General features: G+C 48.6%; 1 protein-coding gene across 8 annotated transcripts in view; it reads right to left on the bottom strand.

The window, feature by feature from the left end:
- The window catches only part of HMG20A (high mobility group 20A), a 265,307-nt gene that overhangs the window by 47,910 nt on the left and 198,393 nt on the right, over positions 1-19,004 (bottom strand). For all 8 annotated transcript variants that reach the window (XM_086959289.1, XM_086959287.1, XM_086959286.1 and 5 more), the window contains one exon: positions 2,679-2,710. In XM_086959289.1, coding sequence (XP_086815415.1) covers positions 2,679-2,710 — 32 coding nt within the window. The remainder of the gene's footprint in view (positions 1-2,678; positions 2,711-19,004) is intronic.

The raw sequence follows: 19,004 nt of genomic DNA, 5'->3' as shown, positions 1-19,004 counted from the left end.
GATTTGGGATGGATGATGGGTGACTTCCTTCTATACTCTCATGCCAGCAATTATTTTTTTTCCTGGTAATGTTATGTTCATTTTACGTGTATTTAATACAGCACTGCCAGACCTCAAAGAGTGACAGAGAGCAGTGCATTAAAGAGTAATAGTATAAGAACTAGCACAACCTCTGCAAGAAAAAGAGAAATTACTTAATAAATAATTTTGTGAAGCGAGTTCGAGCTATATCCATTTGAGTCAGCGGTGACTAAACATATAAAGAGTAAAAGAGGATGGACGGAATGCATAACTAATCAAAACATTCACTCCCAGTCAAGAGATCTGGGTTAAATCCATCATTCTTTTGCTTATCATGCCACCCCAGTTTAGACCTGGCCATATGCAAATCAGTCTTGACCCTGTGCCTCATGGGAACAGTTCCCCCCAAACTGCCTGTTCCCATTGGGAGCAGGGTCAATTGATTTGCATATGGCTGGGTCCAAACTAGAATGGCATGGTGAGCAAAAAAACGATGGATAAAGGCCAAGATCTCTGTACTGGGGTGAATCTATGACATTGTTCTGCATTCTGTCCATTAATTGATCTTTTTCCAAACATATAAAAAGAGCAGAAATTCAAAAATAAGGCACACAGGACACAGACCCAGCTCTCCTGTGCTGCTGCACAGCTGTGCTTTCTCCCCATTTTCCTGAGCTTTCTGCTGCTTTTCTCTCGTTTTTTACTGCTTTCTCCTTCTTTTCCCCTGTTTTTCTGAGTGCTTTCTCCTGCCTTTTGCCGATTTTTCTTTTACTGCTTTCTCCTTCCTTTCCCCATTTTTAAGTGCTTTCTCCTACTTTTGTCTCTTTTTTACTGCTTTCTCCGTCCTTTCCCTCATTTTAATCAGTGCTTTCTCCGGCTTTTGCCTTGTGGTTTAGCTGCTTTCGCTTTTCTCTGCCCCATTTCTCCTGCTTTTGCCTTGTTTTTCACGGTTTTCTCCGCGAAGGAGCTAGCAACACCAGTGCCTTGAGACCTCCCGGGTGATCTGCTGCACTTTATAAATCCTGACTGCCTGAAAGTCTATATACATTTGTAATAAGCAACATTTGTAGGAAAGAGGATGGGGTGAGCATGTGATTAGTACATAAGGCGCTAAACTACTGAACTAAGAATTTGGCATGATGTGTTTAGTGAGGTTGCTACTGACAGATTTTAGACATCTGAGATCAGTAGCAGTACAACAACAGTTCAACAGTGAGACGTTTATATCAGGTTTATTAGAATGAACAACATAAGAGATGTCAGGGTAGGTTTAATTGATACTTTACTTTGGGCTTTGAAAAACTGCAATGAGAAAGTAAGTCCTATATGGGTTGGAGGGCATTTTATATCCTAGGTACACTCCCATAGAAGCTACGCCTGTTGGTAGACTTTTCTTTATTGAAAGAAGTTGTTTTTAATAGTTCAAAATTGCTTCTTGGGCTGATTTTTTACCGGACACTTCCAGTTTTGTGTGAGACGGGGAAGGAAATTAAGGCATTACAAATTGAATGTCATGACAGCTATTTCATACATGGCGCTGGTATCAAGGGTTAATCACTTTAGGAAGTTAAAATTAGAGTAATTATGAAGGATTATCCCATCTGAGTGATCAGCCTTTGCAGAACGAACGAGGGTTTTGAGAAGTACAGGCAGGGTTGGCTGTTAAATAGCTACTATATTCTAAGCTGGTGTCACCAGTGCCTGTACAGCAGCTTGGAAGTCCTGTTTAGTAATGAAGGGTCTGATGACACTAAGTGGCAACAGCTGAAATGTAACACAATTAGTGGTTTCTTTGACATGGAGCTCAAGATTGAGAGTACTACATGGGAGACACCCAGGGACTTAGCTGATTTCACAATCTTGGAGATTGCTGTAGGAACTAACAGACAATAACAAAGAATAAGTTAAAATGTACACCTAATTTTGTATATCATGTATTGGAATCTTCTGTCTATCGTATAAATCTTGTCTTTTCTACAAAGCAATAAAGATACTAAAATAAAGATGACCAGTTGAGGAAAAAAAGCACACAGGATAGCAACACTTTCGAAGAGATACCAAGAGCACATAGATAATGCTGCACTATAACTGAGTACCTGATCCTTGTTATCAAATTTATGCTTGGACAAAGAAGCTAAAGGAAATTGGTGTTCCATCGAACTTGATCTAATTTAGAGCAATTAATGTAACAGAGTTTTCTCAAAGAGGCAGAGGAACAATTTACAGAACATCTTTTATTGCAGCAGGAAAACAAGGAGGATCCAATTAAAATCAAATTACAGAAACAACAATGTAATGTGAGGAGGAGAAAATACGGATAATAGCACAAGAGATCAAAATAATGTTTACATCACATACTTTGGATTACACCTATAATTTGAAGGTTAGAGGATTGTGATGAGTCCACAGACACTTTTCTGGGTCAGTACCAAAATCAGGATAAGAACCTAACTCTGGCACACCAGGCAAACAATTAAAGCAGTACAACGTTTCCCTCCTCATTCCACTGGGGAGTATCCAGCCACCAACATAAAAGTATTCAGGGTATGCTGATGGTCACAACTCTTGTAAGAAAATCGACAGATATGTTAAAAAGTTGAGATGAAGGCTGTAGAGATGAAAATACCGACAAGCTAACCGCAAAAAAAGACATTTACCTCATGGTCATTGGCCGTCTGTTGCATTCCATCTAAAAAACAAATAGTCACATATCAATAAGAAGGGTAGTTGATAACGAGTTTCCTCCCACCTCACCACTTTACATATTCTGCATTACAGTTCTTCAGACCTGTATCATGCACACCTTTTAAGCCTCGAGTCACACTCCTACTCCTGTTCAATACAAGATTAAGTCTTGGAGCCCTCTGTCATGACTTTACCACCCTGTGCCCACCCACCCCTGTGGAGCCCTCGATGACATGCATCTTGACAACACAAGGATGACAACGCTGCTGCACCTGGTTTGCACCCTTCGCCACATCGCCAACACCCATAGGATTACAGGAGTGTGGTTGTTGACTCAAGCGCACCCTGTAACACAAGGCATAGTGGATTGAAACCTTTTGCGTCCTCTTTTAGCAGAGTAAAACAATATCCAGTATGCCCATCATCCTGGAACGAGTCTTTCAAGAACTCATGGAGGGCTGGGAATGCTTTCAAGGTCAAGCAAGATCTCAGCAGGCAGTGGCTATCTTGTGTGGGGCCTTTTGATAAAAGAAGACCTCGCACATACTCAGCCACTAGTTATTGAAGATCCACGCTAGCGATAGGACCTCGGATAAGCTCTCCTCTTATTTGGACTCAGCGCAAATCTTTTGAGCCATGTAGGCAGTAGAGTGAGGGTGCTCACGGTCTGGATTGAGTGGTTCATTTTTGTGGCATGTTGGTTGCCTTCGTCTGGTTTTGTAGTATGGTCCATTGGCCCAACAAAGACTTCTGGCCCTATTTTGACTTTGGCGGTGCTGCCCTGGCTCTGCACCATTTCAGCACCACTAAAGGTGGGCATAGACCGCCTGCCAGATTACCAGGACAACTCATGTCTGGCGGGCTTTTTTGGGCCTTTCTTTTGCATTCGCACAGCGATTCCCTGAAAACAGGCACCACAATGGGAGCGCCAAAGAAGTTCCAGTACAGCATGGACTGTGAAGTCCACGTGTGCTAGAAATCGGGGTACAAGCAGACAGGGGGCACATGTTGTGCCCCCTTAAATACATTCCCATGGCAGCAGGGGCATGGGGGCCCTTTGCTTCCCTTCCGCCAGCGGTTTCATTGTGGTAAGCACACCATGAATTAGCTGGCGTAGGGGGAACTCATAATATGCTTGGCGGACCGTGGGGGTCCAACATTGCATATTATATAGCCCTCTTCGTTGCGCCACCGCCAGGGACCAGCTGTTCCCTGGCGCAGTCCACAGAAGGTTCATATGGCCGCCACATAAAAGTGTATTAGCAGGACCAACACTGTGAGTCTGGGGTCTTTGACCGCCAGAATCTTAATCGGGCCCATAGACTTTTGGCAACTATAAAGGAACGTTTCTTCATGCTTCGAAAATATAGGGGCTATGTGAAAGAAGCATCAGTTCAACTATAGCCACAGTGTTCTTAAGTGGATGCAAAATGCTTAAATTACGACCAAGATAGGATATAAAGGATATAAACTATTGTGTAATGTATATTGCATGTTATATAGCCCTTTTCCATGAGTGATCATGCAATGAATGCCTATGTCCTCAGACTAATAACATGATATATGAATAGAAGGATGACAACTAATGCATTATAAGGAGTATGATAAATAATTACCATAGTGCTTTTTCGGGAACAAGGAAAAGTAGATATAATAAATATTGTGTTTTTACAATAATACGGGTTAAGAGAACCGAAGCTGCTACACAAAGATTTCAGGAGTAGGTTTTCTTTCTCTTCTTCTTTTCCATACTGAACACGGATAACCTTCACATACGAAGAAAACAGGATCAGGAGAGGGGAGAGACCAGTCCTGAAGATGCAGGACCTATGCATGGCGGTTACTAGGGCAAGAAACATGTAGACGACACTAGGAGTTATTCATCATACAAAGTTCTTAGGGCACTGTTTTAGTTACACTGTAGGGACATTTAGGAATAAACTGGACCATGAATTACAACCCCAGATATCCATATCTTTTACTAACTATTAAAGTTCCAGTACACAATACTTAACACGATGGAGGTATATCAGAAATACATTAACACACTTCTATGAGGTCCACTAGCTATACTAATTTTTGTGACAAAGGAAAGCAAAATGATCTTTGCCCTCGCTGAGAGCTCCCCAGAAAGTAAACTGTGCACTCACAGGAAGGGCACAGCCAGGAGGGACCAGATAATGAAGCATGTTTCTACAGATATTTTTGAAATTATAAGGCATGCAAACACCCAGTTAAAGCCAGTCGTGACGCCAGCAATAGAGATGATATATTATATAATATACACTGATCCGCTCTTTCTCTGATCTACCTTAGAAAGAAAGAATATTCCAGGCCATCTTTGTGATAACTGAAAAGGCACTACCACCCATGTATGCTTTTCTAAATCTGGGCCCGGACATATAGTAGGCACCACTACGGCATAGGAACCTTGAAGGAGTCTATGCTAGGAGCAGTAAAAAGAGTGCAGTTCACAGTGGTGGGTCTGTGGCTGGCTTTTCTGACAAAAGTAATTTAACTTAAATAGGCAGTGTTTCTGAATGTGAAAGCAATAGAGAAACTAGGTAACAAGTGATTTAGGCCACTTTCTTAAGTTACAGACACAGGCGTGTTGATGAGCTTTGAATAGTGTGGGAGGGTCACCGCCCTTTTTAGGTAATAATTCGGCGAGCAGGACAACTAATTGATGACTATTCCACTCATCTCTCTAAATTAGAGGACTCCTTACATTTCCTTCTATTTGATGGCCTTTTGTTCTGCTGTTCTACACACTTTGAAGGGTAAGCTTTATATGTGAAACCATCTAATTCGAATTAAAACCTGTCCTTCCCTATTTTTGTTTTATGGAGTAAATTGAGCCATTTTGGATGTAAACAAAGGTTTGCAGCCCTACATGGCTTTGTGCTTGAGATCCAATGACTAGAAGCTGAAATAAAGGTCTGCCCTAATTGTTGGCTGAAGGATTATTTAAGTTAAGCACTGGAGTCAAGATGGGTTCTTGAAGATAATGAAGAGATCATACTAGATACCCATTTTCCATGTTGCCTTGCCTCATTGAACGAGACACATTTACGCTCCAGGTGGAACGATTGCTTTGTAATGGCAAATGCTTAACATGCGAACCCTCATTCCTACAAAAAACACAAACAGCTAACCCCCGGTTCAGTGACGACTCCATATAAAGATCGAAAAATGTTTTGTCACATACTACAGGGTGTAAATAACTTGCTCTAAATTAGATAATCGGCACGGCACGCTTGGCAACCAAGGCTGACATTGAGGTTCTTCACATCCATCAGTTTACAGGGCTTAAGATTCCTCTGAAAATACATGATTTATCTCCACTCTTAAGGCCTTCTAAAGTTGGTGGGACCCCTAGAACTGTTCTAAAATATTTCTGTGAATAAGTGGTTGCCGAATGGGTACACTTTTCAAATGTTTAAAGGACTCACACAAAATCTCTTCCAGCTTGTTTGTATCTTTTCTTATTATTTGACTATGCAATCCAATTTGTACATTGAAACTGTAGTCAAGCACAACAGGGTGTTTAAATTAAGAAGTCTTCCAAAACTGGAAACACAAGTCTGCTTCTTGTTGGTTATCCACTGAACATTCTTAACCCTTGGTGGTTTAGTTAGTCAAATGGGTATTTCCACAGAGACCATCTACATGTTCAGTGTTTACGGTTGCAGTATAGTAAGGACATAGTTAAAAATATTCATTGCTCCATGTCTAGAGCCTTTCTTACATACATGGAGACCAATGATGCAGCCACTGGCTTGTTTCCCTATAGCTATCCGTAAATTAGTTCAACTTGTATTTGACCACCACTTTGCCATCTGTAAATATGTGTCCCTGTAAGCATGTTAAAGCAAAGCAACTATTGTTCTACATTTTGTTTATATAATGCTATATGTTGCTTCACTACACAGCTAACCCCCCACCAAACAAGGAAATTCAACAGTTTAGTAACATTTATTTATCAATCAATCAATCAATCACGGTTAGTACAGCGCACTATTCACCCGTTAGAGTCACAAAGCTCTGGGAGGGGTGGGGGGTTGGGATGGTACTGCAGCTCTGTTGGTCTAATTTTAAGAGCCAGGTCTTGAGGTCTTTCCTGAATTGGTGCAGTGTCAGACTTCACCGAAGGTGAACGGGGAGGCCATTCCAGGTCTAGGCTGCGAGGTAGGACCCGCTCTGTTCCTGTAGAAACGGGGGACTAGGGCGAGGTAGGCTGAGCGGAGGTTTCTCTTGGGAGTATGGAAGGAGAGGCGGTTGCTGAGGTAATGTGGTCCGATGTTGTGGAGGGCCTTGCAGGGCTGTGTGAGCAGGCTGAAAGTTATTCTTCTTTCGCGGAGGAGCCAGTGGCAGTCACGGAGGTGTTGGGTGATGAGTGATGTGGTTGCACTGTGGGATATCGAGGATTAGTCTGGCTGCTGCATTCTGGATGGTTTGGAGTTTGCAGAAAAGTTTTTTGTTCATTCTGGCATAGAGGGCATTGCCGAAGTCGTGTCTGCTGGTGATGAGGGCGTAAATGAACGTTTTCCTGGAGATGGGGGTATCCATTTGAATGTTTTGCATAGTATGCGGAGGGGGTTGAAGCATGTGGAGGAGATGGCGTTGATCTAGCGATTTAAAGCGAATGATGAGTCCAGCATGATACTGAGTTTACATGCATGGTCTGTCGGGGTGGGTGGGTTTTCACGGGGGCCACCAGGTGTCGTCCCATGCGGAGGGGGTAGAGCTGAGGATGAGGAACTCGGTTTTCTCTGAGTTGAGTTTCAGGCAGCTGTTCTTCGTCCAGGTTGCAACAGCTGTTATCCATTCTTGGAAGTTGTGCCTGGTGACGTCGGGTTCCTTGGTGAGGGAGAGGGTGAGTTGGTCGTCATCAGCGTAGGAGACTATGTTGAGCTGTGGTTTCTGACAATGGTTGCTAGAGATGCCATGTAGACGTTGAAGAGGGTGGGGCTGAGGGAGGATTATTGGGGAACTCCGCATCGGCTCTCTGTAGGTTATTCTCTGTGTTCTGCCCGTGAGGAATGAGCGTGTCCAGGTCTTTTCCTTGGATTCCGGCTTTGTGGAGTCTGGTGGCTAGTCGGTAGTGGTAGATGGTGTCGAAGGCTGCTGATCCGGGTGGATGAGGCTGCTGTTTGGCCTTGGTTGAAGAGGGCATGGATGTCAGCGAGGAGGGCGGTCTCGGTGGTTGCTGCGGAATCCGGATTGGGAGTTGTCTAGGATGTTGTTGGAAACGATGAAGTATGCTAGCTGGGTGTTGATGGCCTTTTCGATGACCTTGGTTGCGAAAGGAAGCAGCAATATGGGCATGAAGTTCTTGAGGTACGTCGAGTCTGCAGTGGGTTTCTTCAGGAGTGGGTTGATTTCGGCGCGCTTCTAGTTGTCAGGGAATGTGGCGGTGTCGAGGGAGCAGTTGATTTTTCGACGTAGTTGGGTGCGATGGCTGTGGCGGCTCTGTTGAAGATGTGTGGCGGGCAAGGGTCTAATGGTGCTCCGGAGAGGATACTCTTCATGGTCTTCAGGGTGTCTTGTGTCATGAGTGGGGTCCAAGTGAGTAGGATCTGTTGGGTGGCTTGGCTGGGGGTGAGGGTTGAGGGGGTGCAGAGGTCTTGGTCGAAGTTATCGTAGAGTGTCTTGATCTTGAGGTGAAAGAAGGAGCGGAGTCTATTGCAGAGGTCTGTATGATGGAGAAGAGTTCCTTGGATTTGTGGGCGTTGGAGAGGATTCTGTCTTGGAAAAAATTATTCTTTCTGGATTTGATGAGTTGTGGGTGAGCTGTGGTGGCTGTTTTGTAGGCGGTGCATGTTTCCATGTTTGGCACTCTCATTACTAATGTGTAGAAGCGCATCAAAAAACATAAAACTTACATGAACATCCTGTGTATGTACAATGTGCCTCAAACACATACCTAGATGGGGACCACTAACAGGATATTGTCCTGAGTGAAGTAAAACAACAAAATACCTTTAACATATCACCATTCTTTTGCCCTGAGGAGGAGGTGGTCACTGGGGTTTGTAATAAGCACAGCACAGGAGAGGAGTCCTTGTGGCCCCCTTCCACAATTAAAATGAAAGTCCTGGGGAAGTGGTGGTCCCCGGGGCTTCGCACAAGCCCAGGAGGGGAGTCTGTGCACCCCCCCTACATTATGAAAATAAAGCCCCAGAGAGGAGATGGTACCTGTGGCTCTAGGCACCTTAGTATGGGGGGCCCCAGGAGCCCCCCTCTTTAAAAAAATTAAAAAGCCTCGGGTCCTGGCTCACATGGGGGGCATTTTAAAACAAGTGTTGGAGCCTACACCTTTTATTTTCTGCAGCAAATAAAATGCTTTTATGTCCTGGCAGATTCCCCCTTCGACCCCAAAAACCAGAGCTAAGGGATCAGGGGGTATTGCTACACTGCCCGTTTTTCTTTTTTTTTTTTTTTACCGTTTTGCAGGGACTTGGCTGTAGCAAAATCCCAAGAAAGATTCCAACACTTCCTGGTTGAAGTGTTGTCAGCCAATCAGATCTCAGCAAAAGATCAGGAGGGTTCGCAAAGCCTTTGCGTCCTTAGATATACAAATTCGTTTTTTCTTTATTATCTCCCAAACTACTGAATGGATTTACACCAAATAACAAAAACGGTTCTTTCTGGACCAAGAGCTACCTTTGTGCCAAATTTGGTTCAATGCCGTCCAGCGGTTTCGGGCTGTAGTCGTATCTAAAATCTCTATGGAAATTAACATTGGAAATACACCGCACCCCAACTCCACCGCTTGGCAGATCACTCCGAAACTTTTTGTTGGCAACAAGAATCACCATCACGTAATGTTGGAAAAATCTGTGAGGATTTGTCCAACGGTGCCAAAGATATGGTCCGAACTATAACTACTTACCACCAGTAGGATACAAAATGGGCAGATTACATTGACTTTTCTTTTTAAGCCATAGCAATCAATACAATACATGCAAAGAAAAAAGCTGAATATAGGAAGTCTTCTACAAAACATTTAAAAAGAAAGGGAATATGAGGAATTCTTAACAAGTAGGCTGCATTCAAAGACTAAGCATAAAAAGTATTGGCATAGCCTATAGGTCTCGCCTTTGGGATCTTATAAGTGTTTAGATATCCAACAACATCAACTGTTGCATGGCTAAACACTTATAAGGTCCCAAAGGCGAGACCTATTGGCTATGCCACTGCTTGTTTTTTCTGACACTAACAAAGCCTGCAAGATGTGCGCGTCTATGAAGTTGAGGCGCGCAGCCTTCTGGCACTCGAGATGTGAAAGTGAGGCAAAAAGTTTACTTGTGAAGCCCATCTCTAGCTCTCCTGAGCAAAGCTAATGCACTTGTTTATACGTTTTGTGAGAACCCTCGCAATTGATCCATATTAGCAAACTGTGAGCATTGCAGTCTAAATTTGTGTCCTGTCTGGAATCAAAGAGACAATGCATCTACCATTTTTTTCAGAAGTACCAGTCGGTGGAGTTTATTGACAAAAAAACGTGAATGGTGGGTGACTCACACTTTCATACTCAAACAAACAGGGAGTGAGTTGTTCCTTTGACAAGGGGATGAACAGGAAGAGGACTGACGAGAAAGATGCAAACTCCTCACAAGCAAACAACCAATCACAGCGGAGATGCCCTGAAAGTAGAGTCACGCCACACAAACAGATGGAAAATGAGAGCTATCTGAACTGGGCAAAATGCCACGGGTTTGTGGAACAATCCACCCCAAAGAGATCCTCAAACTTGGAACCAGGGAAATAAAATTGCAAAACCGGAGATACATACAGTGTAAATGAGAGAGCGCAGTCCAGAGACATGCATATACATTCTATTTTTTAATTTTGAGGTTTTTAGATTAGGATACACATACATAAAATGGACATCACAAGGTGACTTGGAAGGAAGCTGTGTCATAGATAATGCAAAACAGAGTAAAATACTAACATCATTTCTAAGAACCAACACAAGAAACAAAATAAAAACAAATACTGTAACTAAACGAGTGGTGCGCGCGCTTTAAGATGCGACAGTGAAAGCTGAAACCTGATCCGAAACACATGGCAGCCTGCGCGCTCCCCGCTGCTAAATAAAACAAGCCCATGTGTGTGTGAGCGAGCACCAGGCCATATGTTACGTATTATCGTGCCCGTGTCTTGGCACGATAATTCAAAACATATGGCATCCGTGCAGTTAACCGTAAGGGATAGGCCACACACGCACGAGCGTGTGGTCAGCTTTTTGAAGCCCCTTACAAGAAGTCTTGCATAGCAACACATGCGCACTGCTCATGCAAGACCTAAAAAACAAGCACTGTGCCTTTAAGAATAGCAAGCCCACCCACAACAAGCGGACTTAGAAGCGGTAAACAGCTCCAACTTTTAACCAAAAAGATTTCTCAACAAAGCCTGTCCTACTTGAGTGTCTGTCTCAGCTTCTGAATCAAGGTAGTAATGCCTGATAAAGGTATGAGCAGATTTCCAGGTAGGAGCTTTACAGATCTTAGAAATCGCTACATTTTTTAACAGAGCTGAAGTAGCAGTTTTACCCCAAGTAGAGTGCACTATAGGTTTAGCAGGTAATGATTTCTTAGCTAGCTGGAATGACAGTAATATACATTAAACAAACCATCTTGAAATCGATTATTTGCTCGACTATGTCCTCCTCGACCTATCAGCTGCTTTCGACACGGTCTGCCACCGCACCCTGACAACCCGCCTCCACCATGCCGGGATCCATGGAAAGGTCCTGGAATGGATCACCTCCTCCCTCTCCGACAGAACACAAAGAGTCCGTCTCCCGCCCTTCCGCGCAGCGGCCACCAAGATCATCTGCGGCATACCCCAAGGCTCCTCGCTCAGCCCCACCCTCTTCAATGTCTACATGAGCCCCCTCGCAGCCATCGCACGCAAGCACAACCTCAACATCATCTCCTACGCCGACGACACCCAACTGATCCTCTCCCTCACCAACGACCCCGCCACCGCCAAAGCCAGTATCCAGGAAGGAATGAAAGACGTCGCGGAATGGATGAAGCTCAGCCGTCTAAAACTGAACTCAGACAAGACAGAAGTCCTCATCCTCGGCCCATCCACCTCCGCCTTGGACGACTCCTGGTGGCCCCCTGCACTGGGCACCGCCCCCAAGCCCACGGACCACGCACGCAACCTGGGATTCATCCTTGACTGCTCCCTCACGATGACCAGGCAAGTCAACGCTGTTACATCTTCCTGCTTCAACACCCTCCGCATGCTCCATAAGATCTTCCGTTGGATCCCCACTGGAACCAGGAAGACGGTCACCTAGGCCCTCGTCACCAGCCGACTGGACTACGGGAACGCCCTATATGCTGGGACCACTGCCAAGCTACAGAAAAGACTCCAGCGCATACAGAACGCATCTGCACGACTCGTCTTGGACATCCCCCGATACAGCCACATCTCTGCCCACATTGAGAGAACTGCACTGGCTCCCCGTCAGCAAGAGGATGAAATGCGTTACTTACCTGTAACAGCAGTTATCCATTATTGGTGTCTTTCATAGATTCACATGCCTGAATCATTCCCCGTCGCCGAGACGGGAGCCTCCGGTACATAAAAAAGTAATGTCCCAAGGACATACATAGAGAATATAGGCCGAAGGGCCTCCCCTTTGGGGCCTTTCCACGTCCTTATGTAAAAAGGACCGAACTCTCATCGTTAGCCAATCAGCTCCGACCTCCCTCTAGAACCTTCCCGGGAGGAGCCTCAGTCCCTCAGATTTTCGTACGCACCCAGCTAGGGTGTCGCAATGTAGACATAGAGGTACGTGAGTCCTTACCGGGGAGGCGGGAGGGTTGCATGTGAATCTATGAAAGACACCAATACTGGATAACTGCTGTTACAGGTAAGTAACGCATTTCTTATCCAGTATTTGGGTGTCTTTCATAGATTCACATGCCTGAATCAGAGTAGCCAGCAGTTATACATGCATAGTGGTAAAGCACATTCTCACATCCAGCAGGCCTGCATAAATTACAGACAACATGAGAGAAACATGGTAATATACAGTCATGCATATAGCAGAAAAACCATGAAGAATGTGCATACCTGGATGGCGGGACGAGGTAAGGCTCACCTTATTGGAAGAGATGGCGCAGCACCGCTTGTCCCACTGCAGCGTCCTTCTGCAGTTCGATGTCCAGGCAGTAGTGCCTGGAAAAGGTGTGCGGGGACTTCCAGGTCGCCGCTCGGCAGATGTCCAGGATCGTTACTCCAGCGAAGAGCGCCGCTGACGTGGACATCGCTCTGGTAGAGTGGGCAGCCACTCGGTCCGTCAATGGCCGTCCGGCCTGATCATGGCAGAAAGCAATCGCTGATGAAATCCAGCGGGAGATGCTCTGTTTTGTTAGGGGCAAACCCATGCGCGGGTTGCTGTAGGCTACAAAGAGTTGAGAAGACTTCCTGACCTCTTTGGTCCTGTCCAAGTAGAATTTGAGACACCTTTTAAGGTCCAAGGAATGCAGCGCCCGTTCTGCCGCTGTGGAAGGGTTCGCAAAAAATGACTTGAGGACAATTGGTTCGTTCAGATGAAAGTCTGATGGCACTTTAGGAATGAATTTAGGGTTGGGCCTGAGTACCACTCGGTCGTGCCTGAATTGGAGATACGGTTCCTGAATAGACAGCGCCTGAAGTTCGCTGACCCTTCTGGCCGACGTCAGGGCGAGCAGGAGTGCCGTCTTCCAGGAGAGATGTTTGAGAGTGGCCCGGGGTATGGGCTCGAAAGGGTGTTTCATTAGTTGGTTGAGCACCAAGTTCAACTGCCAGGTTGGAGGGACTTTCCGAGGCCTCGGAAAGGATCTGTAGAGCCCCTTCAGAAACTGCTTTATCAGTCGACTGGACCATAGGGAAGGTCCTGATGAGGTCCTGGTGAATCTAGAAATCGCAGCCAGATGAACCTTAATGGAGGCGTGAGCCAGCCCCGATTGAGCCAGGTGGAGGAGGTACGGTAGCAGCTGTACTGGGGTGACCCGTAGAGGGTGCAAGCCCTGTTCCGAACACCACAAGCAGAACCTCTTCCACTTCAGCGAGTAGGTCTTGTTCGTACTGCCCGCCCTCGCTTTGGCTAGTACGGCCCTGCAGTCCTGCGGGATCTCTAGGTCTCCGAACTCACGGTGCTCAGGAGCCAGGCCGATAATTTGAGCGAGCGGAGGTTCGGGTGGTGTACCTGGCCTCCGGACATCGATAAGAGGTTCGGGTGTTGTCGCAGGTGAATCGGGGGCCTGATGGAAAGGCGAAGCAGGTCCGAGAACCAGTGTTGTCTCGGCCAGTACGGAGCAATCAGGATCAGGGTGCACGGCTCCGTCTTCATCTTCCTGAGGAGCCTCGGTATCATCGGGAACGGAGGAAAAGCGTACGCAAACACGCTGAACCAGCCGATGGAAAAAGCATTTCCCAACGACCCCTGTTGGGGATGCCAGCTTGCGTAGCTTGGGCATTTGGCGTTCCCCGCCGTCGCGAAGAGATCGATCCCCGGGGTCCCCCATTGCGAGAAGATGTGGGCCACTGTGTCGCTGTTCAGCTCCCATTCGTGGGAGAGAGAGGTCTGCCTGCTGAGGGCGTCCGCGATGGTGTTGTCCTTCCCGGGAACGTACTCCGCCTTGAGGGAGAGCCCGTGGGCCACCAACCAGTTCCAGATTTTTTGCGATTCTCTCTCTCTCTCGAGAGAGAGAGAGATCGCGTTCCCCCTTGTTTGTTCAGGTAGTGCATCGTCGTGGTGTTGTCCGTTTTGACGAGCACCGGGGAAGTTCCGATACGTGGCAGGATTGCCTGCAGAGCCAGATACACCGCCCTCAGCTCCAAGAGGTTGATGTGTAGTTGTTTCTCTTGGGGTTCCCATTTGCCGCTGACTCGAAGGTCCAATAGAACAGCGCCCCAGCCTTCCAGGGAGGCATCTGTCGTGATGACCAGAGGTGCCGGCGGCAGGAGGAACTGCAAGCCGGCCGTCAGGTGTTTCTGGTTTCTCCACCACAGAAGGGCCTTTGTGATGGCCGGTGTGATCGTGATAATGTCCTCGAACGAGCCGGAACTCTGTTTCCATTGCCTCGCCAGAGCCTCCTGCAGTGGACGCATGCGGAGCCTGCAGTGTGGTATGAGGAGAATGCAGGAGGACATCATCCCTAGCAGGGAGGTGAATGTCCGGACTTTGATGCGAGACTTCTTGGCCACCGCCGCGGCCAGAGACAGTATTTTGTTGGTCCTGTCCTCCGAGGGGAAAGCCTTTGCGCAATCCGTGTCTAAGGTAGCCCCTAGAAAGGTGATCCTCGTTGATGGAGTAGTGCAGGATTTTTTGAGGTTGATCGTCAGACCCAGCTGTTGAAAAAGTGCGCTGCAGGCGTTGGAGGAAGCGGTTGCGCCCTCCGGAGAAGGCGCCTTCACCAGCCAGTCGTCCAGGTAGGGGAACACCTGGTGACCTCTTTGTCGCAGGAAGGCTGCCACCGGCGCCAAGCACTTCGTGAAGATACATGGCGCGGATTTGAGGCCGAATGGCAAGACCTTGAACTGATAATGCCTGCCTGCTACTTCGAACCGCAGGTACCTCCTGTGCCGTGTGAGGATGGGGATATGGTAGTAGGCGTCCTGTAAGTCCAGGGAGACCATCGAGTCTCCCCTTTCCAGCGCTCCCAGGATCTCCTGGATCGTTACCATCCGGAAGGATTGGCTCCGCAGGAAGGCGTTGAGCGCCCGGAGGTCCAAGATCGGTCTCCATTTGTCCCCTTTCTGTTGGACTAGGAAGAAGTGGGAATAAAATCCCGTCCCCTTCTGGGACGCCGGGACCTTCTCGATGGCTCCTTTTACCAACATGGCGGATACTTCCTTGAGAAGGAGGTGCAGGTGTTTGTGAGCACGCTTCAGCGGAGGAGTGTTGGGAGGGGTGTTGACAATTTCGAGGGAATGTCCAAATTGAATTATTTGTAGTACCCACCGATCCGTGGTGATTTTTCGCCAATTGGGGAGGAAGTGGGTCAGTTTTCCTCCAATTCGAAAGGATTGAGACGGTGGTGGGACTGGCTGGAGTAAATGGTCACTGGCGGCCGCCAGTGCCCTTCTTGGCGGATTTGCCTCTGAAGGACGACCTCCCATAGGACGACTGTCGGTTCTGTTGTTTGTGCTGGGGCTGGTTCCTGTTGCCGTAGGAGTAGGACGACCGATTTTGGTAGGAACCTCTGTAGGAGTACTGGCCTCTGGAGCGGCCCCCCCGAAAGGACTGGTTCCGGGACTGGAGGGAGCCCAGAGCCCTCGCCGTATCGGTATCTTTCTTAATGGCCTGGAGTGCTTCGTCTATCTTCTCCCCAAAGAGAAACTGACCATCGAAAGGCATGTCCAGTACCTTAGATTGGACCTCTTGTCGAAAGGACGTTGCTTTGAGCCAGCCTTGGCGGCGGAGCACGGCAGCCCTGGCCAACTGGCGGAATCCCGTCATGGCTGCGTCGATGGCGCAGTCGATGATCTCTGCAGCGGAGGTTTGTCCTTCCGCCAGGAGAGCTTTCACTTCGTCCTGGACCGTGGCTGGCAGGTCCTGCAGGTAGGGGGCAATGTCTTCCCATAGCTGGCGGTTGTAGCGCCCTAGCAGGGCGATGGAATTTGCCACTTTGATGGTCATGGCGGACGTGGTAGAGAACCGTTTGCCTATGGTGTCCAATTTCCTGCCTTCCTTGTCTGGGGGTGCAGACAGCGGCGAGGATGGGTTGCGGGATTGCTTTTTGAGTCCGGTTTGGGGTGGCCGGTCAGGCAGGCTGGCGCGGTAATCGGGGCCTTATATTTTTTGTCTAGGCGCGGAACCACCGCAGGCACCGAGGCAGGCGTGAGCATCAACTTCTTGCCCTGTTCCCACAGAAAGTCTATAAGTGGAAGAGACTTGGCCGACTTCTGGCTGTGCTCCTTGAAATCAAGGAGGAAGCATTCTGTTTCCGTGGATTCCACCGCCATGTGAAACCTCTTAGCTGCCCTGTCCACCAGTTTGTGGAAACCCCCAACGTCCGTCGCTTCAGACTGGCGCGGTCGCGGGGATGCCGGGGTAGACGAATGGTGTGATGACGCAGCATCGGCCTCGTCGTCTCTGTGGTCCGAGTCAACGTCTTGCACTTCACCGTCCTCCAAGTCCGTCTCCTCCTCCTCGTCCTCCGAGGAGTCCTCTACCTGAGGCTGGGGCCGAGCACGAGGCTGTTGGTTCCGAGGTCGGGCCAGGAGAGCGGAAGGGCGCGAGGCAGACGGTTGCGCCTGGGTGACCGGCACCTGGGTTCCGCTGTCGGCATCCGGGAACCGTTGTTTATAGTCCTGCACTAGGCAGCGCAAATCGTTGACCAGAGACACGGGCAAACAGATCATCGGGGTGTTTTCCGTGCGGACACTTACGGAACGTTTCTGATACATGACTTCCTCCTGGTCCTCGTGAACGTCCGATAGGGAGGTGGCCTGATCGGGCTGGTGTTCCTCCTCGGACTCCTCACTCTGCAGTGCTACCTGCTCCTGCTCGAGCGTCAACCCCTTCGTTGGGGGAACCGAGGAAGGTGGAATTGAGTGAATGGAGACTTCGACCAATCTGGATTCCTTCCAAGATGGCGCCGGGGTCCCTTCCGACGACGTGCGTGAAGATGGCGCGCCCGCCGTTTGGGTTGGCGACTTGAACGCTTCCGATAGTGTCGATGGCACCAAATTCTGCGGGGATAAGTGAACCGCCGACTTACTGGTGGCAGAGCCTTCAGCTTGAGATTTCTTGGGTGAAGGCGGACCTTTTGAACTTGACCTCGACTGTTTAGGTGACGATCCTTCGGTATGAGATTTCTTCGGCGAAGGCGGACCTTTTGAAGTAGATTTGGACCTCTTAGGCGACGATGACGCAGACAGCGGGGACACCGTCGATGGTCCTGTGTTTGTCTTGGACGAAGACTTCAGAGGAATGGTAGAGGAGACCGGTGCGCCTGAGGACGCAGTGGTGGTCGTTGTGGCCGTCGCGGAGGGCGATGAGGCCGTAGTGGTCGACACTGTGGTCGAGACCGAGGTGGTCCGCTTAGTAGATGGAGCGGGTTTCTTGAACCTCAGGTCGTCTCGAACAGACACGGAGGAGGTGGTGGAACGTGCCTCCGAAGGTTTCCTGTGCGCCTTCTTGGGAGGAGTGTCTGTCTCTCCAGGGGACTGCTCCCTGGGTCTCTTCTTGGAGACTTTGGAGGACACGGAGACACTACACTCGGAAGATTCCAGAGTGTCTCGGTCCTTAAGCCTGTCGAGCCATTCGAGAAGGCGAGCCTCTCTTTCCTTTACAGTCTTCTTTGGGAAGGCTCTACACACCCTACACTTGTCAGAGACGTGGTCAGGGTACAGGCAATACAAGCACAGTTCGTGCTTATCCTCCGCTTGAATCCGCTTCTTGCCGCAGGAGGAACAGGCCCTGAGAAGGGCTTTCTTTTGCGAGTCCGCCATGGATGAAGCCTTTTTATTGGATTCCGACATGGGAGACGGCAGTCGAAGATAGGATATTTATTCTTTTGAACAAAGGTACTTCCAGAGAAGTTTGAGACTTCGAAGCAAGAAAAACCTGAAGAGCTCAGGTTGGAGACTCCCTAGCACAACGTGCGGTAGAAAATCTGAGGGACTGAGGCTCCTCCCGGGAATGTTCTAGAGGGAGGTCGGAGCTGATTGGCTAACGATGAGAGTTCGGTCCTTTTTAGGTTTTGACTGGCCATGCGCTTTGCGCATGTGCCAAAAAACCTCTTGAGTTGTGTGTGTGGGTTTGGGTCGGCCCTCGTCATTCATTGGCTGGCTCCATAAATGGAGCCTAGCCATTGGACGAGGGGCCTGTCCGTCAATGCCGGACCAGACACGGGGGCGTTCCCGAGATTCTTTGGCTTTTGCCGACGTCACGCGACGCCGGGAACGCCGCCGAATCTGTCCCGGCATTGAGCCGGCACCCTTTCCTGCTTGCGTGAGTGCTTTCCCGTCCGTGTCCCCTCCCGCCCCCCCCCGTGTCCCCTCCCGCCCCCCGTGTCCTCTCCCGTTGCAGGCTGCAGGAACACGGAGCACGGAGCTTCCCCCGCCGCCGAATACACGCAGGCAGGCAGCAGGAGTCTGGAGGCTAAAGGCTGGATGCTGAGTCGCTTCTCACTAAAAGCGAAGGTGAGTGAGATGGTGTCCTCCTCTCCCCACCTCTCCTCGGCTCCTCAGCTCCTTGCCTCGGCTCCTCTGCTCCTCTGCTGGCCTTTGCTCCCCTGCTCCTCGCCTCCGCCTCCTCGCTCCTTGCTCCTCGCTCGTTC

Source organism: Lissotriton vulgaris, chromosome 2_2 (genome assembly GCF_964263255.1).
Source record: "Lissotriton vulgaris chromosome 2_2, aLisVul1.2, whole genome shotgun sequence".
Lineage (NCBI taxonomy): Eukaryota > Metazoa > Chordata > Amphibia > Caudata > Salamandridae > Lissotriton > Lissotriton vulgaris.
This window is presented reverse-complemented; position numbering and strand designations above follow the sequence as displayed.